Source organism: Phoca vitulina, unplaced genomic scaffold (genome assembly GCF_004348235.1).
Source record: "Phoca vitulina isolate PV1807 unplaced genomic scaffold, GSC_HSeal_1.0 scaffold100, whole genome shotgun sequence".
Classification (NCBI taxonomy): domain Eukaryota; kingdom Metazoa; phylum Chordata; class Mammalia; order Carnivora; family Phocidae; genus Phoca; species Phoca vitulina.
In genome coordinates this window covers 1,409,259-1,427,055 of record NW_022589803.1, presented here as the reverse complement: position 1 = coordinate 1,427,055, position 17,797 = coordinate 1,409,259, and the positions used below count along the sequence as shown (strand labels likewise).

Sequence of the window (17,797 nt, the reverse complement as noted above, 5' to 3'; positions counted from 1 at the left end):
CTTGCCAGGCCCATTTACTTCAAGGGAATAATTAGAGCATTAACCAGATACTGAGCACTCAGCACTTCACCTACATACCTCATTTAATCCTCACAATACTGAGGTGTACACCACTACTCCCTTTCTACAGATGAGGAAAACAAGGCTCAGGTTGGATAACCTGCCATAGCCACATATATAAATGGTGAAAAACCATGCCCTTACCCGCTCCACTGTACAGGCTCCCAGAAAGAAATTAAACCTTGGAGTGAAGACTGTGGCCGAAGATCAGAATGTTGACCTCAGACAATGTGGTCAAGAAGTCACTGAGGGAGGGGCGCCCCAGTGGCTCAGTGGGTTAAGCCTCTGCCTTTGGCTCAAGTCATGATCTCAGGGTCCTGGTATTGAGCCCCCCAGCATTGGGCTCCCTGCTCAGTGGGGAGCCTGCTTCTCCCTCTCCCTCTGCGCCCCCCCGCCGCCCGCCGCCACTGTGCAAATCAGTAAAATCTTGAAAAAAAAAAAAAAGTCACTCACGGAGCGGTAGGTTCTTAAGTGTTTACTGTTAGGCTATCTAACTTACACATGCTACATATGTATCAAATACCAAATAAAGTTTAAAGATACCACCCAGTTTAGCTGCCACCCCCATAATACCAGAGACAGAAAAACAAAAGAACTCTAAAAGCAAAGCAAAGCTCTTCTGTCTCAACTACTTCTCCCTCTCCTCTCCTCTCTTCCTTCCCCACAGGCTCCAAAAAGCAGGGGAAAATTCCAGCCTGGAGAACAGCAGGGGAAGCAGCACCAAGAACTTGAACCTGGCAAGTCAGCAGTCAATAGGAAACATCTTTTGACTACCCCTACCTCATTCCTCATACCTTAGAGAAGTTCAGCCTCTTCAAATGACTCCACCAGCTGACTGGACCCGAGATGGACACTATCCCAAGCTGGATCAAATTCTCTCTCCCAGGAATTGGATTCAGAGTGCTCTCAGCCTCTGGTTGTCAATGTACTAAAGACACATACCTTGAGGAAGCTAGGATAAGCGCTCTTCTGCCAAATGCATGGGGATGTGGTGAAAGAGAAAAGAAAAAGCCCCAGCTGTGCAGAGATGCAGAGTGCAAGAAGATTTTGTAAACATCAAGATAGAGGGAGGTAGGGGAGTTGGTCTATTTTCTAGTTCTTGGTTACAACCGTATCCTGAAGCTTTAACTGCACTTCCCATCCCTGCAGTACCATGTGAAAGATCCCTGAATCTTAATCATAAACTCACTTTCCACAATTATTTTCTACAAGATAGTACATGAGACACTCCAGCACCTTACACCACCTTTTTTTTTTTTTAAAGATTTTATTTATTTATTTGACACAGAGAGACACAGCGAGAGAGGGAACACAAGCAGGGGGAGTGGGAGAGGGAGAAGCAGGCTTCCCGCCGAGCAGGGAGCCCGATGTGGGACTTGATCCCAGGACCCTGGGATCATGACCTGAGCCGAAGGCAGACGCTTAACAACTGAGCCACCCAGGCGCCCCTTACACCACCTTTTAATTAGCTAGCTCCAAGTCATTCCTCAGGTCCCAACTTAAATACCGCTTCCTCGAGGACATCTTCCTGGACTACTCAAAACCATCCTAGCTCCACCTTTTATACTCTCCAGTAGCAATGTGCACCTCATCAAACTCAGTAAAAGTTATTCCTTTCCTGTTGCAGTAAACACCACAGAGTAAAACTACCTCTTCTGTTCACCACTTTGATCCTATTGCCTAGCACATAGGTCAACTACCCACTTAATACTATTAAGTGAATGGAAATCAAGAAACGGACAGAGGTAAGCAGAATGGATGAGAAGAAATCAACACTACCCTCCGGATAAAAAGTAAGTTTGACCCTACCTCTCTCATCCTTTCCAGGTATCCAGTTTTTCCCTCTTCTACCTCTCTACAGGCCCAAGTCATCTATGACAATTATCATTTCATACTTTGGTGCCAATGCATTCAAGAATCTGGGCTATAGGAAGCATGTTTCCAGGTAGCTTGGTATAACAGAGTAAACCCCAATAAATAAATAAATAAATAACCCACTCACAGGTTTGGGGTCGAGATAAATCTCAGTTCTGCTATATATTTATTGGCTGTGAACCTTGGACAAATTACATGAGACCTGGTTTCCTTATCTATAAAGTGAGAAAAAAAAAATTACCTCAAAGATGAGAATGAAAATGAACTTGGAACCACAGTGACCTAAAACAAGGTAGGCATGCAACTAATGTCAGTTAATTGATCGTGGCACACCCCTACACCCTACTTCCCAGCTCCTACTGGCCATGGATTCAGAACACAGAGACTGTCCTAAGACTGAGAATCCGAAAAGGACCTTGGAGAATATCTATCCTGCTGGCTTTCCAATGTGAGGAAGCCCCAAGTAGTGAAAGAGAAACAAAGGGGAAAAAACAGCATCTCAGGGTTAGATGAGTAGGTAGAGTGAACTGGATACAGGGTGAAACAGATCTGGATGTTTGTTGGGGAATCAGTTTTTTGTTTTTTTTTTTTTTTAAGATTTTATTTATTTATTTGACAGAGAGAGAGACACAGCAAGAGAGGGAGCACGAGCAGGGGGGAGTGGGAGAGGGAGAAGCAGGCTTCCCGCTGAGCAGAGAGCCCGATGCGGGGCTCGATCCCAGGATCCTGGGATCATGACCTGAGCTGAAGGCAGATGCTTAACGACTGAGCCACCCAGGCGCCCCGGGGAATCAGTTTTTAATTAGCAGGTACCTTAATGTGAAGAAGGTAGAGAATAAATTATGTATGGTTTCTTAGAAAATTTGGATGCTTTTCATAAAAAACTTTTCATAAATACTTGAGAAGTGAAAACCTACAAATTAAATTCATGGAAATGGCTTATCAGTTATAGCTAACCACCAGATTTCTACCATCAACAGGGATGTTATTAATATCAAAATTAATTTCATTGAGTTACTTGTACTCAAAACTGTTCAGAAACATTGAATTTTCAATTGCTCATGTAAAATGGTGTACTCAGATCTTTGAGCTCCCAAAATCGTACAAGACACTTCTTTATTATATGTTAACAAGCAAAACTAAGAATCTGAATCCAGATCCACTTTTAAGTCTTGAGCTTCTACAGATGAGACATACTATTGCTGGTCTTGCCTTTCAAACAGGTGGTACGAATACCCAACAGTTTCAGGAAGGGAGGGAGTGCTACAGCCGACAGTAGTAAGGATAAGTTTATGGAGAAGATGAGCCTTAGAGGAACACAGGACTTGAACAGGGCCCAATGTTTCTTGGGGGTGGACTGGAGGGGTGTACTACTATCATCTTGACAGGATGATTCTCCAGCACAGGGACTGTACCATGCACTGTAGGTCGTTTAGCATACCTGCCTCCACCATATACACATGGAAGGCCTATAATATTCCCCAATCAATGTAACAACCAAAAAACAAAACCCATATACATTTCAAAATGCCCCTGGAAAAGGGATAGAAGTTACACCCACTGAGTAACCCAAGATAAGCAGAAGGAAGAGAAAGTAACCACAGCAGGTGGAAAGCATAAGAGACACAAAGAGGGAAACTTAATTCACAAAATTTGACGAGGAACTGGCAGAGACAAGGCCATCTTTTAATAACTCTCACTTACAAAATCAAGTCTACTCCTCAGTAAACAATGTCCTTTAGGATTTGGCCCTGTCCATCCCAGCTGTCAACAGCTTTGTCCTTCAGACACGCTACACTCCTGCCATCCCAAAAAACTTGTGGTTTTCCTGACCTGATGTGCTGCCTTTGCATGTACATTCTCCTCTACCTAGAATGAACATCTCAAGCGAATTCCTAGTCATACTACAACACCCAGGTCAAAAGTCTATGAAGCAATACAAAGACAGTCCCACATCACTCAGGCCTTCTTTTTCTCACAGCACTACACACATTCTTTCTGAATGGACTGGTATATTCTCTTTACTACTCCATCCAACCACTTGGACTAAAGGATACTAAAAGGCAGGGACTGTGTAAATCCTGGCACATAACAGGTGCTCAATAAATATTTTCTGAGTGAATGACCTTGCATGGGAAGTTTTTTATTTTTTATTTATTTTTTTTAAAGACTTTATTTATTTGATAGAGTGAGAAAGCACAAGCAGGGGGAACAGTAGAGGGAGAGGGAGAGGGAAAAGCAGGTTCCCCACCAAGCAGGGAGCCCGATGCGGGGCTCGATCCCAGGACCCTGGGATCATGACCCGAGCCGAAGGCAGAGGCTTAACCATCTGAGCCACCCAGGCGCCCCGAGTGGAAAGTTTTTTAAAAGGCTAAAAAGACGGGCGCCTGGGTGGCTCAGTCATTAACTGTCTGCCTTCGGCTCAGGTCGTGATCCCAGGGTCCTGGGATCGAGCCCCGCATCAGGTTCCCTGCTCCGCGGGAAGCGTGCTTCTCCCTCTCCCACTCCCCCTGCTTGTGTTCCTGCTCTCGCTATCTCTCTGTCAAATAAATAAATAAAAATCTTAATAAATAAAAATAAAAGGCTAAAAAGAGGGGCACTAGGTGGTCCAGTCATTGGGCGCCTGCCTTCGGCTCGGGTCACGGTCCCAGGTCCCAGGGTCCTGGGATCGAGCCCCACGTCGGGCTCCCTGCTCAGCAGGAAGCCTGCTTCTCCCTCTCCCACTCCCCCTGCTTGTGTTCCCTCTCTCGCTGTCTCTCTGTCAAATAAATAAGTAAAATCTTAAAAAAAACTAAAAACTTTAAAATAAAATAAGAGGCTAAAAAGAGGACGCCTGGGTGGCTCAGTTGGTTAGCATCTGCCTTTGGCTCAGGTCATGATCCCAGGGTCCTGGGATGGAGCCCTCCATCAGGCTCCCCGCTCAGCAAAGAGTCAGCTTCTCCCTCTCCCTCTGCCCCTCCCCCTGCTTGTGTGTGTGCACGCACGCTCGCTCTCTAATAGATAAAATCTTTTAATAAATAAATAAATAAATGGCTAAAAAGCGGGGCGCCTGGGTGGCACAGTTGAGCACCTGACTCGGTTTCAGCTCAGGTCATGATCCTGGGGTCCTGAGATTGAGCCCCACGTCGGGCTACAGGCTCAGTGTGGAGTCTGCTTGGGATTCTCTCTCCCTCTCCCTCTGCCCCTCTCACTTGTGCTCACTCGCTCTCTAAATGCAAAATCTTTAAAAAATAAAAAAATACAAGGCTAAAATGTGATACAAGGAAAAGCAGGTAATAGGTATTTCCTATTGAAAAGTGTATGAAGGGGCGTCTGGGTGGCTCAGTCGTTAAGCGTCTGCCTTCGGCTCAGGTCATGATCCCAGGGTCCTGGGATCGAGCCCCGCATCGGGCTCCCTGCTCCGCGGGAAGCCTGCTTCTCCCTCTCACACTCCCCCTGCTTGTGTTCCCTCTCTCGCTGTGTCTCTCTCTGTCAAATAAATAAATAAAATCTTTAAAAAAAAAAAAAAAAAAGAAAAGTGTATGAAAACATACACTTTCTCAACTTTGACCTTTGGTTGAGTATCATTTAGGAACCAGACAGACTGGGATGCACTATCACTTATCCTTGGGTATCCTTGGGCAAGTTAACTAATCTGTCTCACGTTTCCTCACTTTTGTACAAAGTAACCATGTTTGCAGTGTGGTTGTGAGGATTAACTGACACATATAAAACAAAGTGTTGACTAAATGGTAGTTCTACTAGTCTGCCATAATCAAAAAGCCTTAATAAGACAGGATATTGTACCATTCGGAAGGTGATCACACTGAAATTTTGCTTGCAACCATCTTTTTTTAGGAGAGTTAAAAATGAACAAGTCCAATAGCTTGTCTTCAAGTTGCATTGTCTGTCCTCTATAGTATCCAAGGTCAATCCCTTATGACCACAGTCTTCTTGGCTCCTTTGATGATCTGCACTCCTGGTTGTCTGGTCTCTCTAGCCACACTTCCTCTGTCCTCTTCTGTAACTGGCCCTCTGCTGACACCTAAAGTCAGGCATTCCTTTGGCTCAGTTCTCACATCCCCCCGCCCCCATCTCATCCACTCTCAAAGTATCTCTATTTCAATTAGTATCTCTATGGAGATAACCCGATGACCTCGCAATCATATTCAGAAAGTGTTTCAAACTCAACTTACTCAAAATACTTATCTTAGTTAATAAATGATCAAGCATATACAGCTTCAGTTTCTCCTCTCATACATTTTTTTTTCCTGATTGTAATATGTCTCACCAGTCCTAAGGCTCTCATTCCTTTGCCTACCTCTTAAAAATATTTGTCAAGGGGGAGCGCCTGTGTGGCTCAGTCGGTTAAGCATCTGCCTTCAGCTCAGGTCATGATCCCAGAGTTCCGGGATCAGGTCCCACATTGGGCTCCCTGCTCAATGGGGAGTCTGCTCCTCCCCCTAATCGTGCTCTCTAATAAACAAATGAAATCTTAAAAAAAATATTTGTCAAGGGGGCATCTGGGTGGCACAGTCGGTTAAGCATCCAACTCTTGGTTTCAGCTCAGGTCATGATCTCAAGAGTCGTGAGATTGAAACCTGAGTCACAATCGCAGTCAGCAAGGAGTCTGCTTAAGACTCTCCCTCTGCCCCTCCCCTTTGCGCACGCTTGCACTCACTCTCTCCCTTTCCCTCTAAGATAAATAAATAAATCTTTAAAAAAAATTTGTCTGGTTTACCTCTGTGGTCTTCCTGTTCTACCTCAGTAGTTCTTAACCTTTCTGGGACAATGGATCCCTTTGAAAATCTACTGAATGTATGGAGTGTTTACTAAAAAGATGAATATAGGGGCGCCTGGGTGGCTCAGATGGTTAAGCGTCTGCCTTCGGCTCAGGTCATGATCCCAGGGTCCTGGGATCGAGTCCCGCATCGGGCTCCCTGCTCCGCGGGGAGCCTGCTTCTCCCTCTGCCTCTCTCTCTCTTTGACTCTAATGAATAAATAAATAAAACATTTAAAAAAAAAAAAAAAAAAGATGAATATACACATCTGCTTGCAATTTCACCTCGTTGGTCACCTCAGGTAAGAATCTGTGCTCTTCCACGCAAGACTACCACTTTCATAAATTTTCATCTCCAGATTCTACTTCCCTCTTCTAAATTTCAAGATGCCTCCTGGAAATAGCCTAAATGGCCTACAGTCATCACAACTTAGTAAGTCTCAACTCACTATTTCTCCCTAATAAACCTGCTTTGTCTGCAGTATTTCTTCCCTGATAACAGCAAAACCATCCTCCCAGGCTCCCAAAATAGAAGCCTTGGAATTAACAAATATACCCATATCCAAATTCAAAAATCCTTGTCTCAGAAATCCCTCTTAAATCCAAATCCCACCTCATTAAGACTCTTACCCTTCTAGATCTCATCATCCTTTGCTTCCTCCCATACTTGCCATAATTCAGTCTTTCTACCATTCTTCTGATAAAGAGCCCATATGGATTTTTTTTTTTTAAGATTTGATTTTTAAGTAATCTCTACACCCAACGGTGGGCTCACACTTACAACCCTGAGATAAAGAGTCACATGCTCCACTGATTGAGCCATCCAGGCACTCCATGAATTTTTTTTCTTTTTTTTTTTTAAAGATTTTATTTATTTATTTGAAAGAGAGAGACATAGAGAGAGGGAACACAAGCAGGGGGAGTGGGAGAGGGAGAAGCAGGTTTCCCGCAGAGCAGGGAGCCGATGCGGGCCTCGATCCCAGGATCCTGGGACCATGACCTGAGCCGAAGGCAGATGCTTAACGACTGAGTCACCCAGGCGCCCCTCTTTTTCTTTTTTTTTTTTAAAGTAGGCTCCATGCTGGGCATGAACTCACGACACTGAGATCAAGACCTGAACTGAAATCAAGAGTTGGACACTTAACCAACTGAGCCACTTAGGCACCCCCCATGGATTCTATCTTAATAAGGTCTCTCAACATCTCCATCTATTACCTTCCAATACCACTATATCACTTCACCTCTAGACAGTTACAATAGCTTAATTGTAACATCACAGTTTTTTCTATATCACTTCCACCAGTGTTGATCTACCCCCGCAAAATCTCAGAATTGACCATATGACTGCCTGTTTTCAAAATCATTGATGCTTCTTCATTGCACAAATATAGAATCAAACTCAGTTTTGCCTTTAGAGTCCTCTACCATTTGCTACCTACTTTTCCAGGATTAGATTCCACAGCTCAAACTGTCACTTGAGCCTATCATCCATCAAAATCATAACCACTCTTAAAATACCCAACTCAAACTCCACTCTTCATCTTTTAATACCCTCCATACAATGATTAGGAAAGGGCTCTGCACAAAAAAGGAAAAATTCCTAATTACCTGAAAATCTTCAAATCTGTCTGGAAGCGTTACATTTTTAAAAATATCGCTATTTAAATAACGTTTCATTCAAGAAACCCTCCACAAACCCAGCATTCTTCTTTTTTTTTTTTTTAAGATTTTATTTATTTGACAGAGAGAGACACAGTGAGAGAAGGAACACAAGCAGGGGGAGTAGGAGAGGGAGAAGCAGGCTTCCCGCAGAGCAGGGAGCCCAATGCAGGGGATCCCAGAACCCTGGGATCATGACCTGAGCCAGAAGGCAGACGCTTAACGACTGAGCCACCCAGGCGCCCCAAACCCAGCATTCTTAATCAACATTTATTAAATGCTAATAATGTGCAACATAGATTACATTCTTACTAAGATGAAGATTAAAAGCTATAACCTGGACCGAGGATTCTACTTCCAATTATACTTGTTTTTGGATTTTAGGAAAGGAAAATTACTGTAAAAGTACTCAGCATCTCCCCTGATAGAGACTTGGAAGGTCAAATATGTCTACAGCAATGACAGAAATAGCTACCCTATCTAAATTATCTTCAGACTAGTAAGAATCTCATCAGGAGAAAAAAGAAAAAAACCCTTTCAATTAAAGTATCCTAAACCTAAAGATTTTTTCAGTCCATATTTTAGATGTTAAATTTTTTAAGAAAGCTGAAGGACATTATGGACAATTCTGAACCTCTCCTGACACGTGTTTACTAGCATACTTACCAGCTGGTGCAATAGCAATCAGATGTATGACAGAGAAGTGATGCTGTGGGCAGTACTTTCTAGGGCCTTATTTCTTTTAGACCTAATTTAATTCCTCTTTTGGCTCCTAAACCTCTGAGTTCACATTAATTTTCACAGTTGTATATGTGAAGCATTTTGCTCAAGAGAATGAAAATAGTCAAGATTCAATTAGTCTTTTTAAAATTTAACTAGTCTATCTAAGATACTCGTTAAAACATGCCCTTTATGGCATTTCTCTAATCACAATCATTCAAATTTGAATACATTTCTAAAATAGACTTGCTTACAACAGTAAAATATGCCAAACTCTAAAGCTATTAATAACACTATTTAAAGACAGCAGGGTATAATGGAAAGAGCTGCAGCACTTGAGACAGGATCTCAGTCTACGATCTCCAGTCTCTCTAGTTGTATGACCTGAAGAATTTGCTTCACCTCGAAATACTTTCTCCTCTGAAAGAGGGATATCACCACCTTTCCTCCTTCGAGGTGGCTGTTCAAATAAAATGAGATAATATACCTAGTACAGTACCTGCCACCAAGTGTTCAATAAATATTAGTTTGCCTCCTTCACTCAGCACAAGACACACTCACAAGAAGAAATAGGTGTAAGGGAGTCTACACTTCCATAAGTCTTCATCAGCACAAAATACAGCTAATTCTAATAAAAAGAACCAGGAACGTTTCTGGGGGATATGGATCAAGATAAGGGAGGGTGCATGTAATTCTGCAAGAACTCCATTAAAGCTGCATATATACTGACCACTAAAACATTAACAGGAAAAGTCCACAACAATTGTGCTAAAACGTCTGAATACATTTACACTGTTAAGAGAGCTCACTCGGGGTAAAGAAAAAAAGTGAAATTAGGGCGCCTGGGTGGCTCAGTCGGTTAAGCGGCTGCCTTCGGCTCAGGTCATGATCCCAGAGTCCTGGGATCGAGTCCCGCATCGGGCTCCCTGCTCTGCGGGAGCCTGCTTCTCCCTCTCCCTCTGCCTACTTGTGTTCTCTATCTCTCTGTCAAATAAATAAATAAAATCTTTAAAAAAAAAAAAAGTGATGGGCGCCTGGGTGGCTCAGTTGGTTAAGCAACTGCCTTCGGCTCAGGTCATGATCCTGGAGTCCCGGGATCGAGTCCCGCATCGGGCTCCCTGCTCGGCAGGGAGTCTGCTTCTCCCTCTGACCCTCCTCCCTCTCATGCTCTCTGTCTCTCATTCTCTCTCTCTCAAATAAATAAATAAAATCTTTAAAAAAAAAAAAAAAAAAAAAAGTGAAATTAGGCCCAACTCCAAACGACTCTTTAATAAATCAAGAGAGCAGTGCGGGCTTATCCTTCCTGAAACGCAAACAGTAGGGTATTAAAATCCATTTTAAAAACTTCAAGATTAAAATATTTCACAACTAACAGTGATGCTACTGACGCTTTTTATAGAAAGTCTGCGCAGGAGAACACTGTTAGCACTACTGAAATATTTAATGAAAGCCGTTCTCAAAATACAGGCGAGGGGAAGAAGGTAATTATTTCGGCGTTCTGCACACATGCCGAGGCGAAGCGCTTTTAAGACCGCGGCCAACACCACCACCGACAAGCTTCTGAAGGAATTCCCAGCTCTACAATTGGATGTCAAAAAGAAGGCCACGATGCTAGCAAACCGGGGGGTTGAGGGGACGCGGGACCCCTTCCGTTCCCTTCCCGGCGTCCTGGCTCTAAAATCCGCGCTGCGCCTGAATCTGGGGGTCCCCGGGTACTGGCCTCCGCCCCCTATGCCCCTCCCCGCGGCAAGCGAAGGCCGGCCCGCGAAACGCCGCGAGCAACACCCAAACCCCGACCAGCCCCCGGGCCCCGCCCGAGGCCTCTGGCGCACCGACGACGGTGAAACCAAGGGTTGGGGTCGCGGCGGTCCGGGAGGCCGGGGCGCGGACGAGGCCGCGGCTGCGTCCTCTGCGTCCCCGGGCGATGGGGTGGGCGGGCGTGGCCGGGCCTGCGGGCGGGCGCGGACACTCACCACACCATGCCGTAGGCGCCCTCGCCGATGTACGAGAGGTTGGTGTAGCGTGGCCCCACATCGAACACCTGCCCGCGGACCATCTCCGGGCCCGCGCCCGCCGCCGCCGCCGCCGCCATGTTGGCTGCCGGGCCGCCGCCGCCGCCTCCGCCGCGAAGGGCTCGACGCTCCGCGGCCGCCGCTCGGCCCACGCCGCACCTCCCGGAGGGACCGCGCCGCTGCGAATGCAGCTGCGGACGCCGACCGGGAAGGAGCAAGGAGGGCACGGCTTAGGACAGCTGAAGAGGTTACGGCCACTCGGACCGACTGCCGGCCTGCCTGACTGACTGACGGGCGGGCCGGCGGGCGGAGGGAGGGGCGCGCGCCGAGGAGGGCGCCGGGGCGGAGCCAAGAAGCGTGCACGCGGATTGGCTCCCCGCCGTCTGGGGGCGGGGCTGCGCGGGCCGGCGGAAGCGAGGAGGTCGGGGCGGAGCACTGCGGCGGCGACGACAGAGTCACCGCCCTGCTTGGTCACGTGCGCTCGCGGGGGAGTTGGCGCGGGAGGCGGCTCTCGAAACGCAGGACACCGAGGCTTCGGGACGGGAGCGGTAACACTGAGCCTGAGAGACTGTCGGGGCAGGGAAAACCCCGGAGCGCGGTACTGACTGAGCCAGGGAACGACCTGGGACCGCGCGTGAGGGACGCCGACGCGCCACACACCGGCCGCAGGCCTGCGGCAGGCCTCCGCGACTCCGTACCCCACACACAAACTTAGAGGCCTCGAGACAAGGACAGGAACCGAAAGGCAAGACCGAGACCGCGAAAGATATTTGCATACTGAGAAAGTGTGAAACGCAAAGGTTGAGACTAAAGCGAGAGACTCAGGAACTAGTGTTGTTGAGCATCTACGTTCCTGGGCATCCACATTCTAGAGTGAGGATATAGACAGGTAGATAAGAAAGAAAGGAAGGAAGAGAGGTAAAAAAAAAATACTCAAGTTGTGATAAGTACTGTGAAGAAATATAAAGCAGAGTAAGGGGTCAGAGGGTAGTGGAGAAAGACCTGGAGATTCAGAGACTGAGACCCAGATTGGTACAGATGGGCAGAATCTCAGGACATACCAAAACATGAATGCAAAGGTGGAAACACCAAAACCAAAACATTAAGATCTAGAGAAAATGAGACACACTGGGGCCCTGAAGTACTCAAAAACAGCAGAGGATGAAAAATAAAAATAAATCCTAAAGCCGGAGAATACCAAGAATAGCTAAGACAATAAGACAATGAAACAGCCACTGCTTCTGAGCATTTCCCAGGCCATCTTTGAAGGGGGAATAAGGATGTAAGATCCTGCATCTCAATTATCCAACACTGTGATCTTGAAAGCCCTCAACTCTGGACTTCTAGATGTCAGCAAAGTTCAGTCTCAAAGGTGAATAGGCAAATCATGTAAAAACCTGGTAGGAAAAAAATATGTGACACATGAAATAAGAAAAGTGCTAGCGCCAAAAATTACTCCTTTGAAATATATTTAGTCCACTAAGCAGAACCCAGTTTTAGAATACACCTAATTTTTATTCTTGCTTATAAGAGAACATTGAATCTTTTAAAGAACAGGCCAAGATAAATGGGGAGTACTATGAAATTAAAACCACAATAACCAAAGTAAAATTCAATAGTTAATGCAGTAAAAAGTAGATTTAACAATGCAGAAGAGCACATCAGCAGTATAGAAGATAAACATAAGAAATACTCAAAGTGGTGGAATTCTTTGAGAAAAAATGAGTAGGAGAACTTCATGAAGATTCAAGCTATAGGCATCCCTCAAAAGAAGACAGAGTAAATCAATTACAGGCAATAATTTAAATGATAATAAAATTTTCCTTAGGTCTAAAAAGATCTGAGTGCAGGTAGAAATTTGAGTAAATTCACTGGGATCTAGAAAAATTAATAAGCAGAAACCAACTTCAAGATGTAATCTGGAAAATTTCTTAAATTTCAGGGATAGAGAACAAACACAGTATCCAATAAGAAAAAAATATATTTATTTTAAAAACTTTGTTTTTTTCAGATTCTTCCTTTGTAATAATCAAGCAAAAGGAAAATGGGACAAGACTGACAGCACTCTGAGGTGGTAGGTTGTAACCTTCCTTGGATGGTTTCATTCTCTCCAATCCTGAATTCCTCCCAGGTCTTCAACCATTGCTCAGAATCTCATTCCTGAACTCCAGGCCAGCTTGTCTACCTGAACATCTTTATGTGACATCTCCACGGGTGCTTCAGCTCCACATATCCAACTTGCCCATGGTTAGCTGCAGGAAGAGTGCCAGAGGGTTTCAATCTTGGCTGCTCCACTTACTACTTGTATGACCTTGACCTCAGTTTCCTCACTCTTAAAATGACGATCACAATAGTACCTACCTCATAAGTTTTTTGTACAGAAGAAATATGTAAAGAACCTGGCACATAGCAAGTACTCAATAAATGTTATCTATTATTGTTATCTACCCCACCCAAACCTGTTCCTCATCTTGTATCTGTGGATAGCATCACCACCCAGATACTCAAACTGGAAATTTGAGTATGATCCTGAACAACTCATTTTCCCTCGTTGCCAACTCTCCCCCCATCCAACCAATCAATCACAAACTCCTGTAATTCTGTTTCTTTAATATTTCTGAAACGCTGGGGCTGGCTCAGTTGGTGGAACATGCGACTTTTGATCTCGGGGTTGTAAGTTCAGGCCCCACGTTGGGTATAGAGGTTACTTAAAAATAAAATCTTTGGGTGCCTGGGTGGCTCAGTCGTTAAGTGTCTGCCTTCGGCTCAGGTCATGATCCCAGGGTCCTGGGATCGAGCCCCGCATTGGGCTCCCTGCTCCGCGGGAAGCCTGCTTCTCCCTCTCCCACTCCCCTTGCTTGTGTTCCCTCTCTCGCTGTGTCTCTCTCTGGCAAATAAATAAATAGATAGTCTTTAAAAATAAACAAAATCTTTAAAAATAAAGATAATAATAATATTTCTGAAATCCTTGCTACTCAAAGTGTGGTGTCCAGACCAGCAGCATCAGCATTATGTGGGAGTTTGTTGGGAATGTGGCATCTCAGGCCGTACCCCAGAACTACTGAATTAGGATCTGCATTTTAACAAGATCCCCAGGTGGTTTGTGTGCATATTAAACTTCGAAAAGCACTATTTATTTTTTATTGAGGTATAACTGACATACAACATTACATTAGTTCAGGTGTACAACATAATGATTCAATATGTATAAATACTGTGAAATGATCACCGTAAGTCTAGTTAACTCCAAGCATCACACATGGTTACAGACTTTTGAAAAGCACTGTTTTAAACGTACCCATTTCATCCCCACTGCCATTCTGCTACTTTAAAGCCTGCTGCATCAACTCTCTCACCTTAGAGTACCACGATAACCTTAGTCCTTCTGCTTTCAGTGTTGCCCATCTCCAATTGCTTCTCTTTGTACCCAGATCAATCTTTCCATGACAAATTTGACCATGTCTTTTTCCTTCTTAAAGCAAATCAGTGGCTCCCCATTGCACTCAGAGTGAGGCCTTTGCCGACCACCCCTCCACCCCAGCTCAGCTTAATCTGCCCTCCTTACTTTCTATGTTTTGGCCAGATTGGACTACTCTCAGTTCTCTCTTGTCTTTCATTCTCACCACATACCAATCTCTCTTCCTGTAACATGTTCTCTTTTCAGTCTTCCAGCATTTGTGGAAGTTTTAAAGCCACCACACTATCATAGCATGATGCATCTGACCACTAATTTTCTCCAGAGAACTTCTCTTGCCTGGTTCCATGGGTGCTCAGTAAACTTATGATTAGAGTTTGGCCTGTTGTGGTTTTCAACAGGTTAAGTCCACTAACCAGAGGACAGCCCTGTTCAGGTCCTTTGGCAATTACTATTTATTCTAAGATGGGAATTAGATATACATCAGTCTCTGCTGAGTCAGGTTAGCATGAGCCAGGCCCAGAGGGAACAACCATCTAGCTACACTGACAGCAACAAATATTTGGAAGCACAAAGCTGAGAACTAGGTTCTGGAACACTGTGAGACCATATGAAATCACTATCTAAGTACAAAACCCTGCGTAGAGGGGCACCTGGGTGGCTCAGTCAGTTAATCATCTGCCTTCAGCTGCAGTCATGATCCCAGGGTCCTGGGATCAAGCCCCACATCGGGCTTCCTGCTCAGTGGGGAGCCTGCTTCTCCCTCTCCCTCTGCCACTCTCCCTGCTTGTGCTCTCTTGCGCGTGCTCTCTCTCTGTCAAATAAATAAATAAAATCTTTAAAAAACAACAACAAAACCCTGCTTAGATGGGCAGCTGACCACCTGGATGTCTTCTGTGTTGTCTGTCTAGAGTGGTGACAATTCACAGATCTGTAGAATCTTAGAAAACCATGGGTGTCTGTTATTTTTGCCTGCCCAGCATCAACTCCTCCTTGTGGAGGCAACAACCCAATTTTTCTTTGGTGAACTGTCCCTTCTATACTCTTATATGGTTTGGAGGGCTGGCCCCACCCCCAAATGAAGTGTAAGCATGTGACCCAGGGCTCCCCAATCAGAGTCACAGACATTGGTTCAAAGGATGGGCATGTGACCTAATCCAGGCCAATGACACTTGGCTCAGACTTTTACAGAAACAATTGGAAAGAGTGCTCCCTTTCTGCTGGGGTTCTAGGGCAGTGAGTATGAGTTGGAGCAAAACATGCCACGATGTGAAAAATGCCCTTTGAGAATGAAGGCAAGATAGGGAAAGCAGAGTCCAGAAATGGAGACAATTTCCTGATGACACATTTTGAGGCCATATTCAACTGAATCTGGACTTCACAGGATCATGAGCCAATATATGCCTTTTTTTACTGTAGTCAGTTTGAAGTAGGTTTCTGTCACTTGAAACCACAAGAGCTTCTGATTAATACACTACCCAATTAACTCCCTTTTCTGCAAAAATTGCTCAGAATTGTATAATAAGCCACTGAGACATGAATCAGAAACTCATGAATGATTAAATGAGGGGAAAGAACTGGCAATAAGCCTTGAAACTAGCTAAAGATAGAGAGATAACGGAATAAAAACACCACTCAGTAGAGACTGTTTGATGCTGATAAGTTGAAATAATCTTTGTTGCTATGGTAACAAACAAAATGCAAAAGAAAAAACTGAGTAAGAGGATTTTGTAAAAATTGGATTTTTAACCTCAGATTAATACAATGAAAACCAGAAAGGAAGAAATAGGGTAGAAAAAGCAAGTCATTAAGTCTTTGTTTTACATACAGTGAAGATAAAATTTATTTTATTTTATTTATTTTTTAATTTTTTTAATTTATTTTTTGACAGAGACAGCAAGAGAGGGAACACAAGCAGGGGGAGTGGGAGAGGGAGAAGCAAGCTTCCTGCGGAGCAGGGAGCCCGATGCGGGGCTCAATCCCAGGACCCTGGGACCATGACCCGAGCCGAAGGCAGACGTCAAACAACTGAGCCGCCCAGGCGCCCCAAAAGTTATTTTAAAAATAGTGTAATTTCACATATTTTTCACTGTAAGAAGCCATATGTCTGTTTTATAAATTATTATAACAGATAAAAGGGAAAATGTAATTCATGCAGCAAAAATCAAGAGCCTTTACAAAGAAGTGTACCAGACACTTTTGTCACATTGTAAATGGAAAAGAAATAGCAAGGAATCATAAAAAATTACTTCAAGGCAAGGGAAAGAAAAGCAAAATTAAACTATTGGGACTACACCAAAATAAAAAGCTTTTGCACAGCAAAGGAAACCATCAACAACAAAAAGGCAACCTACTGAATGGGAGAAGGTATTTACAAATGATATATCCAATAATGGGTCAATATCCAAAATATCAAAAGAACTTATACAACTCAACACCAAAAAAATAAATAATCTTATTTAAAAATAGTCAGAGAACATAAATAGACATTTTTCCAAAGACATACAGATGGCCAACAGATACATGAAAAGATGCTCAACATCACTCATCATCTGGGGAATGCAAATCAAAACTGCAATGAGATAATTACCTCACACCTGTCAGAATGGCTAAAATAAAAAACACAAGAAACAAGTGTTGGCAAGGATGTAGAGAAAAAGGAATCTTTATGCACTGCTGGTAGAAATGCAAATTGAGGTACAGCTATGGTGGAAAATGGTATAAGTTAAAGGTTCTTCAAAAAATTAAAAAGAGGGATGCCTGGCTGGCTCAGTTGGTAGAGCATGTGACTTTTGATCTTGGGGTTTTAGGTTCAAGCCCTGTGTTGGGTGTAGAGATTACTTAAAAATAAAATCTTTTTTAAAAAATTAAAAAGAGGATTATCATATGATCCAGTAATTCCACTACTGAGTACTTACCGAAAGAAAATGAAAACACTAATTTGAAAAGATACCTGTACTCCTATGTTTATTGCAGCATTATTTATGATAGCCAAGATGTGGAACCCAAGTGTCTTCCATAGATGAATGGATAAAGACGTGGTATATATACAATGGAATATTACTTCAGCCATAAAAAAGAATGAAACCTTGTCATTTGCAACAACATGGATGGACCTAGAAGGTATAATGCTAAGTGAAATAAGTCAGTCAGAGAAAGACAAATACCATATGATTTCATTCATATATGGGGAATTTAAGAACCAAAACGAATGAACAAATAAAAAAGACAAAAAAACAGACTCTTTTTTTATATGTAAAGATTTTATTTATTTATTTGAGAGAGCGAGCGAGAGCA

At 43.9% G+C, this 17,797-nt stretch overlaps 1 protein-coding gene across 1 annotated transcript in view; it reads right to left on the bottom strand.

Moving 5' to 3' along the window:
* MAPK1 (mitogen-activated protein kinase 1) overlaps positions 1 to 11,373 on the bottom strand; it is a 110,735-nt gene extending 99,362 nt beyond the window's left edge. Inside the window, exon 1 of the mRNA XM_032397649.1 lies at positions 11,047 to 11,373. Coding sequence (XP_032253540.1) covers positions 11,047 to 11,165 — 119 coding nt within the window. The 5' untranslated portion in view covers positions 11,166 to 11,373. The remainder of the gene's footprint in view (positions 1 to 11,046) is intronic.
* Between the last annotated feature and the right edge of the window lie 6,424 nt (positions 11,374 to 17,797).